General features: G+C 43.3%; 2 protein-coding genes across 2 annotated transcripts; one reads left to right on the top strand and one right to left on the bottom strand.

Annotated features, from left to right (window-relative positions):
- The first annotated feature begins 184 nt into the window (after positions 1 to 184).
- On the top strand, positions 185 to 1506 carry LOC119630073 (microvitellogenin). The gene is made up of 2 exons (XM_038018198.2): positions 185 to 201; positions 538 to 1506. The coding sequence occupies exon 2, from the start codon at positions 540 to 542 to the stop codon at positions 1440 to 1442; it is 903 nt and encodes a 300-aa protein (XP_037874126.1). The 5' UTR covers positions 185 to 201; positions 538 to 539; the 3' UTR covers positions 1443 to 1506.
- Positions 1507 to 9955: 8449 nt separating this feature from the next.
- On the bottom strand, positions 9956 to 18736 carry LOC134200735 (microvitellogenin-like). The gene is made up of 2 exons (XM_062674309.1): positions 18638 to 18736; positions 9956 to 10888 (listed from the first exon to the last, which is right to left on the bottom strand). The coding sequence occupies exon 2, from the start codon at positions 10884 to 10886 to the stop codon at positions 10017 to 10019; it is 870 nt and encodes a 289-aa protein (XP_062530293.1). The 5' UTR covers positions 10887 to 10888; positions 18638 to 18736; the 3' UTR covers positions 9956 to 10016.
- Positions 18737 to 19384: the final 648 nt, after the last annotated feature.

Below are 19384 nucleotides of genomic sequence, written 5' to 3'. Positions count from 1 at the left end.
ATTGCTCGTTTAAAGGTATAAGAAAGATTATAAAATTCAGACGTTTCAACGGGCAGCTAATAGTATTTATTATAATTCATGAAACGGCGGCCTTATAGCTTTGCTTTCGATAATAATTAATTATTAGTTATTTACGCGGCCTATAAAAGGAGACCAATCGGAGTTTGTTTATCATTCCCGATTGAATCGTTACATAAGCAGGTCAGTCGTTGATTTCAGTATTTTCAATATGTTACATACAATACATCTAGATATGTTCAGGTTATTCAGGCCATTTACTTGTTCTCTCTTCTGACGAAATAATAAAACTTTAAACAGAATTATTTTTGCTGTAGAGCCCATAGACAGCACGACGGCTGGCCCAAAATTAAACTGGGACTCGTGGCTAACTTCGCGTCTAGAATATATATATGTATATATACATAAATATATTTTGTTTAATAACTTATTGGGATGGTTCTAAATGTCTTTTTTTGTTGTTAAATATACTTGTAAGATCCCGGAGTATTTTAAATGAAAATTTTATTTACGTTACAGATATGGAGCTCAAAGGAGTTGTGCTACTAATGTATGTGCTGGCTGCCAGTGCCAATAGCATTGTCAAGGAAGCCACCGACAACATTGCAGCCGTTGAGACAGTGAATTCGACCAGCGTCGTCAGCACCGTTGGCTCTGCAAGGACTGAAGCAACCGTGACCCTCGACAACGCCACCAGCAATCAGTCACCTTCCACGAGCGTTGTCAGTAAGCAACGCGAAAATAAACTCTACAATTTGATCGTGGCAAGGAAATTTAATGAAGCCGTCGAGAACACCATTTGCTTGTATGGCGCAGGCGGGTGCAATATCATCGAACGGGTCATTGAACGGTTATTCGACGAGGGTCAATCTATAGTATTTGATTACTCCTATAAAGTCTCAAACGTCGGGGCCCGGTACATCGCACGCAGTTGCTTCCCTGCGGCAATCAGAATCCACGAAAGTTTGGTATTCGCAAAAGTGATTAACAAGAGGGACGGGTACGCTCTTACGTACAGTAGACGGATGGACTCCGACGGTGACCGCAGAATTTTAGGCGATCGTAACACTGAAACCAGAATGGATATTATATGGCGGTTCGTCCCTTATTGGCTGGGAGACAGGCTTTGTTTCAAGATGCGCCCTGTTAGAATGGCTATGTTCTTAAAATTAGGAAACACTAGAGACGAAGACGACGACCATACCGCTTATATATCTGACGACCACGCCACGAACAGCCACTTGTGGACCATACAACCGGTGAAGCACAATGGCGAGCTCCTGTTCTACATCATCAACCGGGAGTACGACGAACTTCTTAAATTCGGTCAAGCAACCGAACACGACGGATACCGCATTGGTTATGGCCACTCGACGAGGGACTTCAACCCGAATAAGTTCTCTTGGTACATTGATGTAATATGATACCTTATTGTGTTTCAAGAAATTTCATTTGTAACAAAAACAAAATAAACTTCATTACAAATCATGGCGTGCTTGCTTGTAGTTCTTTTGTCTATTACTGGTTTACAATTTCTTCGCGACTAACCTAAGTTACTGGAAGCGATAGATATCTCATAACGTGAAAGACGCCACCCACTGGTACACACGTGTATTGCTAGATTTAATACGTTATTAGAGGTGTCTAAGATTATAAAATACATTAATTATTTGAGTTTAAAAAAATTGTAATGAAAAGAAGAAAAAAAAATATACAAAATTAAATTTAACCTAAAAGTAACAAAAACGGATTTGTAAAATTATAATTTAATCTGTATTTAATTGTCCTTAGGGTATAAGATCCTTTAAGCTTAAGTCGCTCCCGGCACTAACTGAAGTATCACGATGCCGCTTTCGGGTTAGCGCTGGGGGGGTCCAGCGATCACAATTCTCCGGTGGCAGGAAGTGAAGAATCTGGCGTGGCGTATTCTCGTAAAGCAAAGCGCAACAGAACACTAGTCGGTACTAGCCCATGTTGGATGTCAAACCGGAATATAAAACCCTAGAAGCCAATATCGACCGATTACTTTCTAGTCGAATATTATTGGCAAGAAATATTATTGGCAAAGCGAAGAAAAGCGGTTTGTCGTACGAATGTATCTATCTAGTGATCAAGATAAAACTGTCAGTACCTTCTGAGAACAATCTATTTTTAAGAGAACAAAAAGACTTAGCGGTAAGCAGCGGCTTGGCTCGCGGTAGGCAGCGGCTTGGTTCTGCCCTGGCGTTGCTGAAGTCCATGGGTGACGGTAACCACTCACCATCAGGTGGGCCGTATGCTCGTCTGCCTACAAGGGCAATAAAAAAAAAAACTTAAAATATAGATTGAAAACAAATAAGGCAAAGTTAGCCAATCCAGGCGCTTAATAACCGGGGCGGGGTGGCAATGGCGATATCTTTGGACATCCAAAATGCATTCAACACCCTGCCCTGGTCGGTGATCGCGGGGGCGCTGGAGTATCACGGCGTCCCCGCGTACTTCCGCCGGCTGATCGGCTCCTATCTCGAGGACAGGTCGATTCAGTGCATTGGACACGGTTTGGCGATGTACCGCTTCCTCGTCGAGCGCGGTGTTCCGCAGGGGTCTGTCCTGGGCCCCCTGCTGTGGAACTTCGGCTACGACTGGATCCTGCAAGGCGTCCTACGGGGTCCCCTGCCCGGGCTAAGTGTCATTTGTTATGCCGATGACACGTTGGTCGTAGCTCCGGGGAGGGAGTTCCGAGAGTGTGCCCGTCTGGCTTGCGCAGGCGTGGCACACGTCTTCACTAGGATACGACGGTTGGCGCTCGACAAAACCTAGGCCCTGCTTTTTCACGAGCCGGGACGGGCGCCGCCTGCGGGTGCCCACCTCGTGATCGGAGGCGTTCGCGTCGGGGTCGGGGTGACCGGTCTCAGGTACCTCGGCCTCGAACTGGATGGTCGGTGGAGCTTCCGTGCTCACTTTGAAAAATTGGGCCCTCGACTGATGGCGACGGCCGGCTCTTTGAGCCGGCTGCTTCCAAACGTCGGGGGTCCCGATCAGGTGGCGCACCGCCTCTACATGGGGGTGGTGCGGTCGATGGCACTATACGGGGCTCCCGTATGGTGCCACGCCCTGACCCGCAAGAACGTCGCGGCGCTGCGTCGTCCGCAGCGCGCGATCGCGGTCAGGGCGATCCGAGGATACCGCACCGTCTCCTTCGAGGCCGAGCCGACCGAGACGGCCGACGTTTCAGAGCCTTCGATTCGCCTCGAAGGCTCCGTCGGCTGGGCGTCCTTGGGTGAGCCACACTGTCTGGTTGTAGTGTTGACCACGTTAACCCCCCTTCATCCGGGTTCTGGCCTCGGAGGGGATCGGACGTCGGGTGTAAGAGTGCTGGGGAGTCGTTTAGTGGGTGGGTCCTAAAATTCCTTGGGCCCGCGGTCTACTCACAACACCTTGCAGATCGTTAAGTCCCACATATCCCGCGCGCCACCTAGGCGCGGAGACCTCGTAGGAGGTTAGGCCCCTGGCCCGAAAAAAAAAGGCGCCTAATAACAGAAATCGAGATAATTACTTCAGTGCGTCACGCAGGGCACCGGTGAACTACAGGGCAGTCAAAGGGTTAAAATAAAAACTATACAAAAAAAAGCTTTCAGCAATATTGGCACAGTAACATAAAAATAAATATACATACATACATATATAGATGAGTAAAGATTATGCATGTTTATAATACAATGTTTAAAGGTAATTAAGTAATCGAAGCAGTTAACACAGAAAAAATATTAAAACAAATGTATTATTTAATCATCTCGGATTCTCTGTAGGGGTAATAAATGCACATCAACTTACCCAAAGTACGAGGTTTGCAAATACTTACTTCATAATGTAGACGTATTTGGAAAACTCAAAATTAACATCAGGCGGTAATTAAAGCTTATATCTTTTAGCTTAGATGCATAACGCGCTTAGCTAGTTACAGTCGTGTTTACCCAATCCTGTAAACCGAATGGTAAACCGTCGACGTCGCCCAAAGCACGTCATTACGGATCCTCCCGATCCATTAACGGTGCTTTTAGGCACCGCAAGCACCGGTCGCCGTCCTCGTCGAACCCGTCGCTTGCGACGAAGGGCTTGACGAGCGAATTAATTCAGAGACACAACAGCCCCCTGAGTTTCTCGCCGGATCTTCTTAGTGGGTCGCGTTTCCGATCCGGTGGTAGATTCTGCGAAGCACTGCTCTTGCTAGGGTCAGTGCTAGGAACACTCCGGTTTGAGCCCCGTGAGCTCACCTACACACGTTAGGGTGAAGCTGAAATAGCCTCTCAAGGCTATCAGCATAGGTAGGAAAAGAAAAAAAAGAAGTCGTATTGAAATCGTCACTAGCCGTTTTTAAGTGCCGAGCGAAATATCTAATCTACCCGAGCTTGCAAGTATCTCGAAAAAGTTAATCAAAGTGTTTACGTTCCGATTCACTGACCTTATAGTATTATTTACGTTCATACTTCCAATTAGTTAACTGATAGTTAATTTTGTTTAAATTTTATGTTTTTAGATAACTTGTTAGTTTTAATTTTAATAGGTTATCTATACATATAATTAAATTGGAGTTTCTGTTTTTAATATTGAAGTAACCGCTTTTTACTACATGCATATGAATATACTTAGTCTGTCCATAAATACTATTACAATTAAAAATAATCAAAATATTACATTTGAATTTGGAATCTGTCATTTTTATATGATTGCTCATTGAGTTTTCTCATTTTGGCGCCAATACATTGTACAATATTTTGTGATATTAAAAAAAGAACCGAATCGCTGTTATTGCATTACACAAAGTAGGTATGGAGCCAAATGCAATTTTTAAAACTCTCCATACGCTTGGTATTAGTAAAATGTTTGTGTACCGGGCTATTAATAGGTGCAATGAGACCTCCTCTGTTTGTAACAGAAAAAGATCTGGCCGTCCACGTAGTGTTCGTACGAAAAAGGTGGTCAAAGCAGTAAGGGAAAGAATTCGAAGAAATCCTGTCCGAAAGCAAAAGATTTTATCTCGGGACATGAAGATAGCAGCTAGAACCATGTTGCGTATTTTAAAAGATGACTTAGGACTTGCAGCCTATAAGAGACGTACTGGTCATTTCTTAACTGATAATTTAAAAGAGAATAGGGTGGTAACATCGAAACAACTACTGAAGCGGTACGCAAAGGGAGGTCATAGAAAATTTTTGTTTACGGATGAGAATTTGTTTACAATTGAGCAACATTTTAACTAACAAAATGACCGTATTTATGCTCAAAGCTCTAAGGAAGCTTCCCAATTAGTCGACAGAGTGCAACGTGGGCACTATCCGACTTCAGTGATGGTTTGGTGGGGTATTAGCTATGATGGAGTGACTGAGCCATACTTTTGTGAAAAAGGTATCAAAACATCGGCACAAGTGTATCAAGATACCATTCTTGAGAAGGTAGTGAAGCCCCTTAACAACACCATGTTCAATAATCAAGATTGGTCCTTCCAGCAAGACTTGACGCCAGGTCATAAAGCTCGGTCTACGCAGTCTTGGTTAGAAACGAACGTTTCGGACTTCATCAGAGCTGAAGTCCCTAAAACAATTCGTACGATTGACAGTGAAAATTTTTCCCATGGAAAGAGTGCATGCTTCTATTGATAACTGGCCTCAACGTTTAAAGGACTGTATTGCAGCCAATGGAGACCACTTAGAATAAGCTTTTTATACTTTAAATTGTTTTATATTTATGTATTAAACTAACACACTGTAAAAGTAATAAATGTTATTTGCAATATAATTTTTTTTCCTTTGTCTCAGTATTTATGGCAAGACTAGGTATATTGTAAGCAATTTACTGTATTGTCTATTTCTTAAAGTATTGTTTAAAGTAATTATTTACGCTCTGCTGTCTATGCACGCTTAGTATTTCTGCTTAACGCGTTTTCTAGGAAATATCCCACTAAAGCAATTAATCTATACTAATATTATATATTATAATACTAATATTATAAAGAGAATAGATTTGTTTGTTTGTTTGTTTGTATTGAACAGGCTTCGAAACTACAGAACCGATTTGAAAAGTTCTTTCACTGTTTGGAAGCTACACTATTCCCGAGTGACATAATAGGCTATAATCAGAAGGCAGAATTTGGCAGAATTAGAAAAAATACTTGTTGTCTCTATGGTCGGACCTCCCTATGAGGTTTCTGTGCCTAAGATGGTGCATAAGGCCGGCATCAAAGATGTTAAATATCCACCTCTAAACGAATACCCCGCACTGATGTCGTCCGATTCCCGCCCAACACAGAACTCGGGCAAGGCATGGGAGCTTCCGCAGTCAACCCTACAATTCGACTCATAGCTCACCCCAAGGACACCCGGCCGTCGGAGTCGTTGATGTGATAGTCGACGATCCTACGTCGGCAATGTCGATGCGGTAGCCTGCCAGGATGACCCCGGGCGGTGTCTCTCGTATTCCGGAATACCCCACTAGACCAGAACCAGCATCTCTGGTCGGAAACGCGGTACACCGCCACCTGCTTGCTTTTCCACAACAGTTCCGTAAAGTTGCTGCATACAGAAGGGAAAAGAGTCCTGATAGAGCGCCGGCGCACTTATCCTCTAAATCTTCAGCGGTTGGAGGACGCATCCAACAGGGGCGAAATAAGCATTTGTTTATAGATAAAAAATGTTATGAAGCATTCCGAGGAGTATTATAGGTTTCCAACGTCGGATATCTCTCTCAAGTAATAGCACGACCTTACCGGTAATAGTAGGCAATTGATATTATCCTAATCAAGTTTACGAGTATAAACGTGATGAGGCAAGTGCAGTAAACAAGTGAATAAAACAGACAAGCTTGTTAAAATTCTAAATATTTCAAGCATATTGCAATGTACACGTTGAAACATAATTTACACATATATTTTATAAACAATTAAGAATTTATATTTTTGTTCCGAATGCATCTAAAATAGTTTAATTAATCTAATTAAAAGAAAAGTTTGAAACTACTAAATAAACTATATATTTATACCAAACTAAAAATGAAGATAGATAATGTAAAAAATCGACCTCAAATCGCTGCGCTCACAGAGTAGGGTGCCCAAGAGTCTGGCGGCATTTCCCCGTTGAATGGCCAGGCTCAACCTTGGTCCGAAATGCGCGCCAGCCCTTTTATCCCCTGAGGCGTCGATGAGGCGTACGGAAATCTTGAATATTTTTTCCTTGTGTTTTGTTCTCAAATTACTGGTAAACATGTTAAAGGAATTGATAATACTAATTTTCTTCAAACTATAGCTTCGAAAAACACATTTCGTAACTTTTAATTGTTAATTGGATGTTTTACATTAAAATACTGTTGCGTTGATATGGTAAGAACAAGTAATTATGAAGTATTCTTGTCTAATATTAGATTGCCGTTTTTCAATGCAGACCATTTGAAACGTTATTTATGTATGTAGAAAATATGGAATCCTATTTTCCAATTGAAGCTTTTGTTTCTTTATTATTGTTTTGGTTTTCACTATATTTGTATGTTGTTTATTAATGGACACGATAACAATACGAGTTATTACGGAACGCGTTCCGTCGCGGTAGCAATGCCGCACAAACAGCTGACATTTTTTTTTTCTCCTACCTACGCCGAAAGTTCGGTTTTCGTCCCGCTGTACAGAGAAGAAAGTGTAACTTTTTCTCCCTGGGTACAAGTGCGCATGCGCGTTAGTGTCTACGTCTGCTCTCACCTTAAATTCTCCGCCATTGTTGTGCTCGGGCAATATTGTGTTTAGTGTAAAAGTGAAATAAAAAAAAAGACAATAAAATTTAATAGTGAAGTATTAAACAAAGATGAGTTCATCAGACAGTTCTTATTTAATTCTTCTTCTTCTCAGTCGTGTCACTCTTGACAGAGTGGTCGTGATCGTCATGTAGTGTTGGAAGGGGCAGACTTGATGCGTCTCACGATGTCGCGCCATCTCTCCCTGCTCGAGGCCATTCTACTGCACTCATTTAGGGGACCTCCCGCTGCAGTTTTAATTTGGTCGGTCCACCGCATTGGTGGCCTCCCGCGCGGTCTTGTACCATCAACGCTTCCCTGTACAACGAGCCGTTCTATGGACCGGCCATCTCGTCGCGAAACGTGTCCGAAGAAATTCACCATTCGAGACTGTACTATACCAAATAGACGCTGCTTGATGCCGAGTTCCTGAAGTATCGAGACATTTGTACGAAAGTCGGTGCACGAAACTCCAAGCATTCTTCTCCAGCACCACATTTCCAGAGCGTCTATTTTCTTCCTTTCCACATCTCGCACGGTCCACGTCTCAGCAGCGTATAGAAATATAGAGAATATTAGTGTTCTAACGAGCCTGATCTTTGTGGTTTTGGTTATGTTTCTATTTCTCCATACTATTATTACTCTTATTTAATTAGTAGTAGTTTATTTAAAAATTAAAAAACAGTTCAATTGTTTTTTTATGCGTATGGGGGGGGATCCACCCCCCTACCCCCGTCAGGGCTTCGCCCCTGGACCCCGGCTCGGTACTCCATGAACTTTCGGCCTGGTAGAAGAAAAAATAGTATGTGCACCGCGGGAGAAAAGTTGGACATTTCCTGCCACGTGTTTGCCACCCATTTTACACCCGGAAGGAAATATCCAACTTTTCTCCCTTGGTGCACAATGTACTATTGTCCTACCTATGCTTATAGCCTTGAGAGACTATTTCAGCTTCTACTTGACGTGTAGGTGAGCTCACGAGGCTCAAACCGGGTGTGTTGCTAACACTAGCCATAGCAAGGGCAGTGCTTCCCAGAATCTACCACCGGATCGGAAACGCGACCCACTGTGAAGGTCCAGCGGGAAATTCAGTAGGCTGTGTCTATGGGAGAGCACAATATTAATGTGACTTGCTATCGATTCTCATAACTCTATCAACAGTCACGATAAGGACTTTGAAATTGCCGTGGCTTAAAGGATAAGGCGCCTAATGTATTCTTATCGAGAGATGCGACTTTGCCGCCATTAAAATCCCACAAGAAGGGCCAATTTTCTGATAGAATACGTACTTATGTGATCTTCATGAATGACTCCCACGATGAAGGACAAGAAGTAAGAAAACAAAAGAACCCGTAAAAATAAAGTTTTGTGGAATCACTATACAGATGATGCATTGACCTCAATTTTCAAGGTGGGTGGCGACATTCATGCTCTGATGTGTCCAGTAATAACTGAGCGCCAGGTGGCCCGTAAGCTCATACACATCGTTTAAGTCGTCGTGGCCTAAAGGAGAAGACGTCCGGTGCATTCGTATCTTGCGATGCACCGGTGTTCGAATCCCGTAGGCGGGTACCAATTTTTCTAATGAAATACGTACTCAACAAATGTTCACGATTGACTTCCACGGTGAAGGAATAACATCGTGTAATAAAAATCAAACACGCAAAATTATAATTTGCGTAATTACTAGTGGTAGGACCTCTTGTGATTCCGCACGGGTAGGTACCACAACCTGCCTATTTCTGCCGTGAAGCAGTAATGCGTTTCGGTTCGAAGGGTGGGGCAGCCGTTGTAACTATACTGAGACCTTAGAACTTATATCTCAAGGTGGGTGGCGCATTTACGTTGTGGATATTTATGGGCTCCAGTAACCACTTAACACCAGGTGGGCTGTGAGCTCGTCCACCCATCTAAGCAATAAATAAAAAATCTCGTTTGAGCAAAAGGGGTTACTTTGTTGCATCATTATTTTGCGATAGTATTCGGTGCTGACTGGTGTACCTACGGTTAGGTTCAACACCTAGATCGTCCTGAGATCTACATTCCTCATGTACCATGAGAGTCCGATGGCTAAGCTAACTTAGAGTATAAAATACATCAAATCAGTCAATTAAACAGACAATACAAGTGCGCAATTATAAGTGAATGGATGAATTATTAGTCCATCCATTAAAAACAACAATTGATTCAAAACTTAGTTTATTTGTATATCCATGGCCGACATGCAACACTTTATAATATACTTATACCAGTTTAATGTACCAAGCGAATTTGTCCGGATTAAAGTCCCTAGTGGAGTGCCCATAAGCTGTACGATCACCATCGCTGTCCGTTGATTGGCCGAGTTTCAGGAGTTCGTCGTACTCCTTGTTGATGATGTAGAACAGGAGCTTGCCATTATGTCTCACTGGTTTGACGTACCACAAGTGCCTGTCTGTGTCGTGGTTAGTAGATCCATAAGCTCCGTGGTCACCGTCTTTGTCTCTCGAATTGCCAAGTTTCAAGAAGTACGCAATATCTATAGGACGAATCTTGAAGTATACCCTGTCGCCTATCCAGAATGGGACAAACTTCCATGTAACTCTAAACCTGGTGCTGGTATCGGAATCGCCGTAGGCCGTTCTATCCTCATCGAAATCCTCGCCAAGACCATACTTAAGAGCAAAGTCGTACTTATAACTGATTATTTTGACGAAGAACAGATCTTCGTGTAGTCGGACCGCAGAAGGGAAGAGTGCTCGGACAATGAATGTACCCCTGGAAGCTGTGAGTTTGTATGCGTAATCAATTAGCTGGGACTTGCCGTTATCGATGAGCCGGTTAACGACATTCGTAATTATGTAGTCCCGTCCTGCTCCATACAATATCGCGGTTCGATATACGGCCTTGCCAAAATCTCTTGCGACGACTTCATTGTAGAGCGCATCTTCGATGTTCTTAGCCGCAGTGTCGCTCAGTGCCAAAGTTGAGTTGATATTCTCGATATTCACAGTTGCTTCAGTGCTTGGTGAGTCGGTGCTACTAATGGTAGCTGCTACAGTACTGCTACCGATGACGTTGGCATTGGCAGCCAGCGCACACATTAAAACCACAGCAAATTCTTTGAGCCCCATAGCTGTAACAAAACCAATATTCGACATTCTATTAATTGGCTTGGTATTTAAAATAACTATTCTATATTAGAATTATGATATTATGCATTATGAATTATATCATGCGTTGTAAATCTTAGTTACTATTTAAGCGCGTTTTCCCGATATTTCTCTTGGTCAAAAGTCGTGGTAGACACGTGTTGAATATTGTGTGTGTGTGTGTGTGTGTGTGTGTGTGTGTGTGTGTGTGTGTGTATGTGTGTTTATAATTTAGATTTAAAATAATTCGTATATTCAAGTATATTTGAGACTAATATTACGTCATACAGGCAGGTATAATACAAGTCTGTGAATTTAGGAACTTGAAATTAGGAGGTATCCCCAAACGGTCCTGACCTCTTCACATCACTAGTGTAAGTAAGGTTCCTTGAGCAGGCAATAAATTTATAGAATTTTCTCAATAGTCTTGATGAGAACCTGTTGAATAATAGTGCTCATACCGATTATTATTATACCGGTATTAATAGTGATTATAGATATTTAAAATAGTAGAGGTTAGAGTATGAATTTGCCGTTTTATTGTAATAGGTACTTCGAATTGACATAAAACCTTCATGGTTTGAGATTTTTGAGTGAAACTTTTTTTAAATTATACCGGTGACATTTGAAAAATGTGCAACATTCAATTATCGACTATCAGTTGTTTTTTTAAACGGTTTTATTTAGCTCGACCCGTACGGAATTTGTTTTTTATTTATTTGGGTCAAAATTAGAAATTGAAATTTAAGCACCTTCCCGTTGTCAGATTGATCTGAAATTTGGTACACACATGTAATTTAGATGACAATATAATATAATAAAATCAATAACATTATAAATCTAAGATGGCCGCCGATACAAAATGGCGGATTACATATTTTACTTTAACCCCCTTAATATGGGTATCAAATGAAAGGGCTACACTAGTAAAACACGATGATTATGTCAAAATTTAAAATTCAAGATGGACGCCGTTCCAATATGGCGGACTAGGTACATATTTTTCCACAACCACCACAATATGGGTATCAAATAATAGGACTACACTAGCAGAATACTGTCATTGTGTCAAAATTTCAAACTCAAGATGGACGCTGTTACAAAATGGCGTATTAGGTGGGGGCATGATTAGTCGTGTCGAGAACAGATTGAACAGATTGCGTCCAAGATTGTGTGACGTTAGAGGGGCAGATAAAAAAAATTAGGTAATTAGATACCTCGTTAGTAAGCGGTAGCTATACCACCCAAGTTAAATGGATGAGGGAGCGATGCGCGCAGATAACCGGACGGGACTTCGTGCAGTTCGTGCACACGCACATCAACGCCCTCCCATCCCGCATTCGCGGATCGAGAGGGCGTAGAGGTGGGAGTGTGTCGGCGTTGACCTGCCGTGCTGGTTGCAGGGTCAGGGAGACGACGGCTCACATCCTACAGCAGTGTCACAGAACACACGGAGGCCGGATTCTACGACATAACAAGATTTTCTCTTTCGTGGCGAAAGCTATGGAAGAGAACAAGTGGACGGTTGAGCTGGAGCCTAGGCTACGAGCATCGGTGGGTCTCCGTAAGCCGGATATTATCGCCTCCAGGGATGGTGTCGGAATGATCGTGGACGTGCAGGTCGTCTCGGGCCAGCGGTCGCTTGATGAGCTCCACCGTGAGAAACGTAATAAATACGGGAATCACGGGGAGCTGGTTGAGTTGGTCGCAGGTAGACTAGGACTTCCGAAAGCTGAGTGCGTCCGAGCCACTTCGTGCACGATATCTTGGAGGGGAGTATGGAGCCTGGCTTCTTTTAAGGAGTTGAGGACCATAATCGGGCTTCGGGAACCGACACTGCAGACTGTTACAATCTTAGTGTTGAGAGGATCGCATATGAACTGGACCAGGTTCAATCAGATGACGTCCGTCATGGGGGGCGGCGTTGGTTGAGCTTCGCACAGTAGTCCAGCGGAGAGGGTGTAGATCAGGCCCGTCTGTTTCTCCCCCGGAACCCGCTCCCTTGGCTTCCCTTATATTTAACATCAGAAACAGACATTAAACATCTACTAATCTAAGAGAACAAGAAACGAAGAGAACGGTTAGCAACAGAAACACCTGAGCAACATGATACCAGGTTAATGGCACAACGTGAGAGACAAAGGCAGCTGGTAGAGTCAGAAACACCTGAGTGTCATGAGTGCAGGCTAGCATCACAACGTGACAGACGAAGAGAGCTAATAGCGTCAGAAACACCCGAGCGTCATGAGTCCAGGCTAGCATCACAACGTGGCAGACAAAGAGAGTTGTTAGCATCAGAAACGTCTGAGCGTCATGAGTCTAAGCTAGCATCACAACGTGACAGACGAAGAGAGCTAATAGCGTCAGAAACACTTGAGCGTCATGAGTCCAGGCTAGCATCACAACGTGGCAGACAAAGAGAGTTGTTAGCATCAGAAACGTCTGAGCGTCATGAGTCTAGGCTAGCATCACAACGTGACAGACGAAGAGAGCTAATAGCGTCAGAAACACTTGAGCGTCATGAGTCCAGGCTAAGATTACAAACGTAACAGACAAAGAGAGCTATTAGCGTCAGAAACATCTGAGCAACACGAGGCCAGGCTAACAGGACGGCGTGAGAGACGAAAGGAGTTAGAAGCTTCAGAAACACCTGAGCAACGCCACGACAGGTGAAATAACCAACGTGAGCGTGCACAGCAACGCAGAGCTGAAAATCATCGTTTGAAAATGCTATTAACACATCGTGTATACACGTTTGTGACATTTGCACGAAGCATTGTTATCCTAACCAAATTCATACTGTACGTTACAACACAGCTGCATTAGGATATCTACCTGCAGAGCTGTCTTCAAAAACAACATTACTTTTATGTTCGCGCTGCCAAACACATGTGACCAGTAATAAAACAATAACACCATCAAAGGCGTATTGGAATAATCTGGATCCAGGTTCAATACCAGATGAGATTCAAACGCTGACGCAAGCAGAGCAGCGCTTGCTGTGTAGAATCATCCCGTTTGTTAAAATCGTAAAATTTACTGGGCTATACGGGCAGTACGGTTTCCGCGGACAAGCAGTGTTGTTGCCCAAGATATCTTTGAGGTCAGTGAAAGATTACCTAATATGCTTCCAAGATCTTCCAGCCAGGTGGGTATCGTTGTAGTTACAGAACGTTTGGAGAATTTGAACATCACAAGAGAATTCACAATATCTCGCGAAAAAGTCTACAGCGCTTTAAGATGGTTAACTAGAAATAACCCGCTTTATAGAGATGTACGCATTGACGAAAATGTCCAGATTAGTGAACAAGAATTAATACGACTTAGTGTGCAAGATATACCTGAAAACGGTGAACCTGAAAGAATTGAAATTCCAAATGTATTCATTAGTATTAATGACGTTGCTAGAATTATTCGGGCTTCATGGCATCAAGGTGACCACAGCGTTTTCACTTCGGGATTTTCCGGCGTGCAATGTAACGGCATGCACGTTATTTACCCTAAAGCCATACAGTTTCCAGCAAAATTCAATTATGGTACGGCTGAAAGAAGGACGTTGCCCTTAGTTTTGTCATGGGCATTCACCGTCCATAAAATGCAGGGCAGCACCGTCGACCATGCAGTAGTATATTTGGGCTCAAAATTGTTTGAGGAAGGACAAGCATACGTGGCTCTAAGTCGAGTCAAGTCTCTGGAAGGGCTATGTATTGAGGAATTAGATTGTACTAAATTATCAGGTAAGAAACCATGTAATAATGATGCACTGAATGAATTAAATAGAATGAGGAATATTTGGTAGACAATTTCACTAAATACTAAAAACAAGAAAATAAAAATCGGTAAAAAAACTTTTAAATTAAACGGTTTTATGTGCACTGAAAACTACAAAATAAATAAATAGTTACTTACCTATCAACCTACGTAAGTGATCTCGGTCATTAATATCTCTGATGGTAGTGGTTGTCATAACATGAACCATGTCAGCGGCCGAAAGGCAGTTCATGAAAGAACACTAACACCAGGGTTTGCTTGGTAGGTAAACTAAGCAGCCCACACTATAACAAGTAGGTATTTTGACCTTCTATTTCAGAAATATTTTAGTACTAGGCAGAATAGCTTTTAGGCATATTAGACTAAAATAAAAACGTGGGGCCCCTCTGAAATCATACCTATGGCAGAGCATATCTTATACTTTGGTAGATCATGAGCTCGGCGCTCGCTGGTGAAGCCGCCACGGCTGGTTATTGATGGTCAAAACCTCCAGTTACGATTATAGTAAGTCGATTCAGCGGACCCTGGACTCCGGAGCTATGAGGTTTCGGATGCGACCGGGATAAACCGCTAGGATGATGATGATGACGATTATAATAAGTCGATACAATCCACACTTAGTATAGTAGAAAGTAATACAGAAATAATAATGGGCCCCACGTTTTTATTTTAGTCTAATATGCCTAAAAGCTATTCTGCCTAGTACTAAAATATTTCTGAACTAGAAGGTCAAAATACCTACTTGTTATAGTGTGGGCTGCTTAGTTTACCTACCAAGCAAACCCTGGTGTTAGTGTTCTTTCATGAACTGCCTTTCGGCCGCTGACATGGTTCATGTTATGACAACCACTACCATCAGAGATATTAATGACCGAGATCACTTACGTAGGTTGATAGGTAAGTAACTATTTATTTATTTTGTAGTTTTCAGTGCACATAAAACCGTTTAATTTAAAAGTTTTTTTACCGATTTTTATTTTCATTCAGCTTAGACAAGAAAGGTGGATAACGAAAATTTTAATGATTTTTGAATAACAGTTCTGACGCGGAACTAATGCTGCAGAAACAGCTCGCAATATCAATGTTGTCCGAGCCAAACTACCCAGGAATTAGCGGCATGGGTTAACGTTACCTTACCAACAATATTGACTCATTTGCCACAAATAAAAAAAAAAAATGGGTGCCTCACGATTTGACCGATCTGCAGAAAGAAACGTGCCTGGACTCTATCCCTTCTCCTCGGGATACCGCTGAAGCCATAGACATTGTAACTTCACACATCACCTCTACATTAGATAGGTCATCGAAGCAAGTTGTAGCGAAGGACTTCCTTCACCGCTTCAAATTGCCCGACGATATTAAGGATCTCCTTAGAGCTAAGAGCGCCTCGATCCGTGCCTACGATAGATCCTACCGAGGAAAATCGCATTCGAATGCGTGCCTCACAACGCGACGTAAAATCTCGCATCGCCGAAGTCCGAGATGCCAGATGGTCTGATTTCTTAGAAGGACTCGCGCCTTCTCAACGGTCTTACTACCGCTTAGCTCGTACTCTCAAATCGGATACGGTAGTACGTAGGCCCCTCAGGCCGACTCGCAGCGTTCGATGATGATGAAAAAGCAGAGCTGCTGGTCGATACATTGCAAGCCCAGTGCATGCCCAGCATTCAATCCGCGGACCCTGTTCATGTAGAATTAGTAGACAGTGAGATAGAACGCAGAGCCTCCTTGCCACCCTCGGACGCGTTACCACCCGTCACCCCAATGGAAGTTAATGACCTGATCAAAGACCTACGTCCTCGCAAGGCTCCCGGTTCCGACGGTATATCTAACCGCATTATTATGCTTTTACCCGTCCAACTCATCGTGATGTTGGCATCTATTTTCAATGCCGTTATGGATAACTGTATATTTCCCACGGCGTGGAAAGAAGCGGATGCTATCGGCATACACAAACCCGGTAAACCAAAAAATAATCCGACGAGTTACCGCCCGATTAGCCTCCTCATGTCTCTAGGCAAATTGTATGAGCGTCTGCTCTACAAACGCCTCAGAGACTTCATCTCATCCAAGGGCATTCTCATCGATGAACAATTCGGATTCTGTGCGAATCACTCATGTGTACAACAGGTGCACCGTCTCACGGAGCATATTCTCGTAGGGCTTAACCGACCAAAACCAATCTACACGGGAGTCCTCTTCTTCGACGTCGCAAAAGCGTTCGACAAAGTCTCGCACAACGGTTTGATTTTCAAACTATTCAACATGGGCGTGCCGGATAGTCTCATGCTCATGATACGAGACTTCTTGTCGAACCGCTGTCACGGCTGGAGTCCCGCAAGGCTCTGTCCTCTCGCCCCTTCTATTTAGCTTATTCGTCAACGATATTCCCCGGTCGTCGCCGACCCAGTTAGCTTTATTCGCCGACGACACGACTGTTTTCTATTCGAGTAGAAATAAGTCCCTTATTGCGAAGAAGCTTCAGAGCGCAGCCGTAGCCCTAGGACAATGGTTCCGAAAATAGCGCCGCAGTGTTATTTCAAAGGGGAAACTCACCGCTTATTTCCTCACGCATTAGGAAGAGAAATATCACACCCCCGATCACCCTCTTCGGCCAACCTATACCCTGGGCCAGGAAGGTCAAGTACCTGAGAGTCACCCTGGATGCATCCATGACAGTTCGCCCGCATATAAAAACAGTCCGCGACCGTGCCGCATTTATTCTCGGCAGACTCTATCCCATGATCTGTAAGCGGAGTAAAATGTCCCTTCGGAACAAGGTGACACTTTACAAAACTTGTGTAAGGCCCGTCATGACTTACGCGAGTGTGGTGTTTGCTCACGCGGCCCACACACACATAGATACCCTCCAATCCCTACAATCCCGCTTTTGTAGGTTAGCCGTCGGGGCTCCGTGGTTCGTGAGGGACGTTGCCCTCCCGACGTCGAGGGCCACTCCCGCTGTGGCGAGACGGGCAGATTCTCTATAATCATCCCCCTGCGCCACGACCAACGTGTCGTCCGTGTAACAAATAACGCGGAGGTCCGGGAGGGCACCCCTCAGCACCCAGTCGTACCCGATGTTCCACAAGAGGGGTCCGAGAACCGACCCCTCTTGTGAAACACCACGCACGACCGGAAAACGGTGAAGGGTCCCACCGTAACCGGTACATTCGACCGACCTGGCCTCCAAATAGGAACCAACTAGCCGGCGGAGGTAGAGGGGCACTCCATGCCTCTCCAGTGCCCCCCCTATCACGGACCAGGGCAGGGTGTTAAATGCGTTGGCGATGTCAAGAGACACCGCCAGCGCCACCCCACCCCGTGAGACAGCCTCGTCCGAGAGGGCCTGCACGCGAAGTATTGCATCCACAGTCGAACGGCCCTCCCGGAAGCCGAACAATGACAGCAAAACTTGCAGTGAAACAGCCCCGACTCATGAATCGATCTTCACCATTATTGCTCTATGATAACGCGAGACCTCATACAGCACGAGAAACCGTTTTGACTCTACAAGAACTGCAATTAGAAACCATTCGTCACCCTCCGTAATCGCCAGACCTCGCCCCAACGGACTACCATTTACCATCATGATTTGGAGAATTTTCTACGTGATAAAAAGTTTTCTTGCCTCCTAGCAGTACAAAATTTTGTACTTAGTTGTAGTTTGTAGAATCTAGATCACCAGAGTTCTTTCGCAAAGGCACAAATAACCTTCCTATTAGATGGCAGCAATGTATAGATAATAATGATAGATATTTTGATACAATAAATATGTTAAATGAACGTGGACGTCCTGTGGGTTCGCACGGGCAGGCCTATTTCTGTCGTGAAGCAGTAATGCGTTTTAGTTTTAAGGGTGGTGAGCCGTTGTACTGTAAAAACTGATACCTCAGAATTCGCGTCTCAACGTGAAAAAAATAATAATAATAAGAGCACTGAACTATTAATGAAAAACTAACCTGTTCAACGAAGGGTCGGAACTACAATGGAAACAGAATACATCGCGGTCTTCTTATAGTCTGCTACAAACATTGTTATCAAAACAACAGTCAAAGGCCAGAAATTCTATTTCTTATGAATTTTATCTATCTGTTACCATTACTTTACCATTTGAAGGCTATGTGTTATCTACTGGATGAGGTCAAAGGATGCCGTTGATAAGAGTGTGTTCGGACAACAATCACACGATACAGGTAAAATTTTCCTATACTGGTACTTCTATCATTGTTCGTATGAAGGAGCCGTAGAAATGCTTAATAACAAACAGTGCTGCAGAAATTAGCTTGTTATTATTGCACAAGATCAGTTTTAATTCTCGAAAATAGTTTAAACAAGTTAAACAACTCAATTTTTATATAAAACTATCTGACCCGGCAGACTTCGTAGTACCTCAATCGATAAGTAAAAGACACATCAAGGGGACACATCAAAGGCAAAACAAAATATATAATTCCGAGCTTTTTTATATTTTCTCACCTTTCAAACCTTCCCTGGACTTCCACAAATAATTCAAGAACAAAATTAGCCAAATCGGTCCAGCCGCTCTCGAGTTTTAGCGAGACTAACGAACAGCAATTCATTTTTATATATGAGTATGTAGAGATATATTTACGTAATTTACCATAAAGCAACCATCGGCATCTACCATGAGACACGTAGACTCAATTGAATTCTATAACAGCTGTCCCAAAAATGGGAGCAAATGA

The sequence above is a fragment of the Bombyx mori genome, chromosome 20, assembly GCF_030269925.1.
Source record: "Bombyx mori chromosome 20, ASM3026992v2".
Lineage (NCBI taxonomy): Eukaryota > Metazoa > Arthropoda > Insecta > Lepidoptera > Bombycidae > Bombyx > Bombyx mori.
This window is presented reverse-complemented; position numbering and strand designations above follow the sequence as displayed.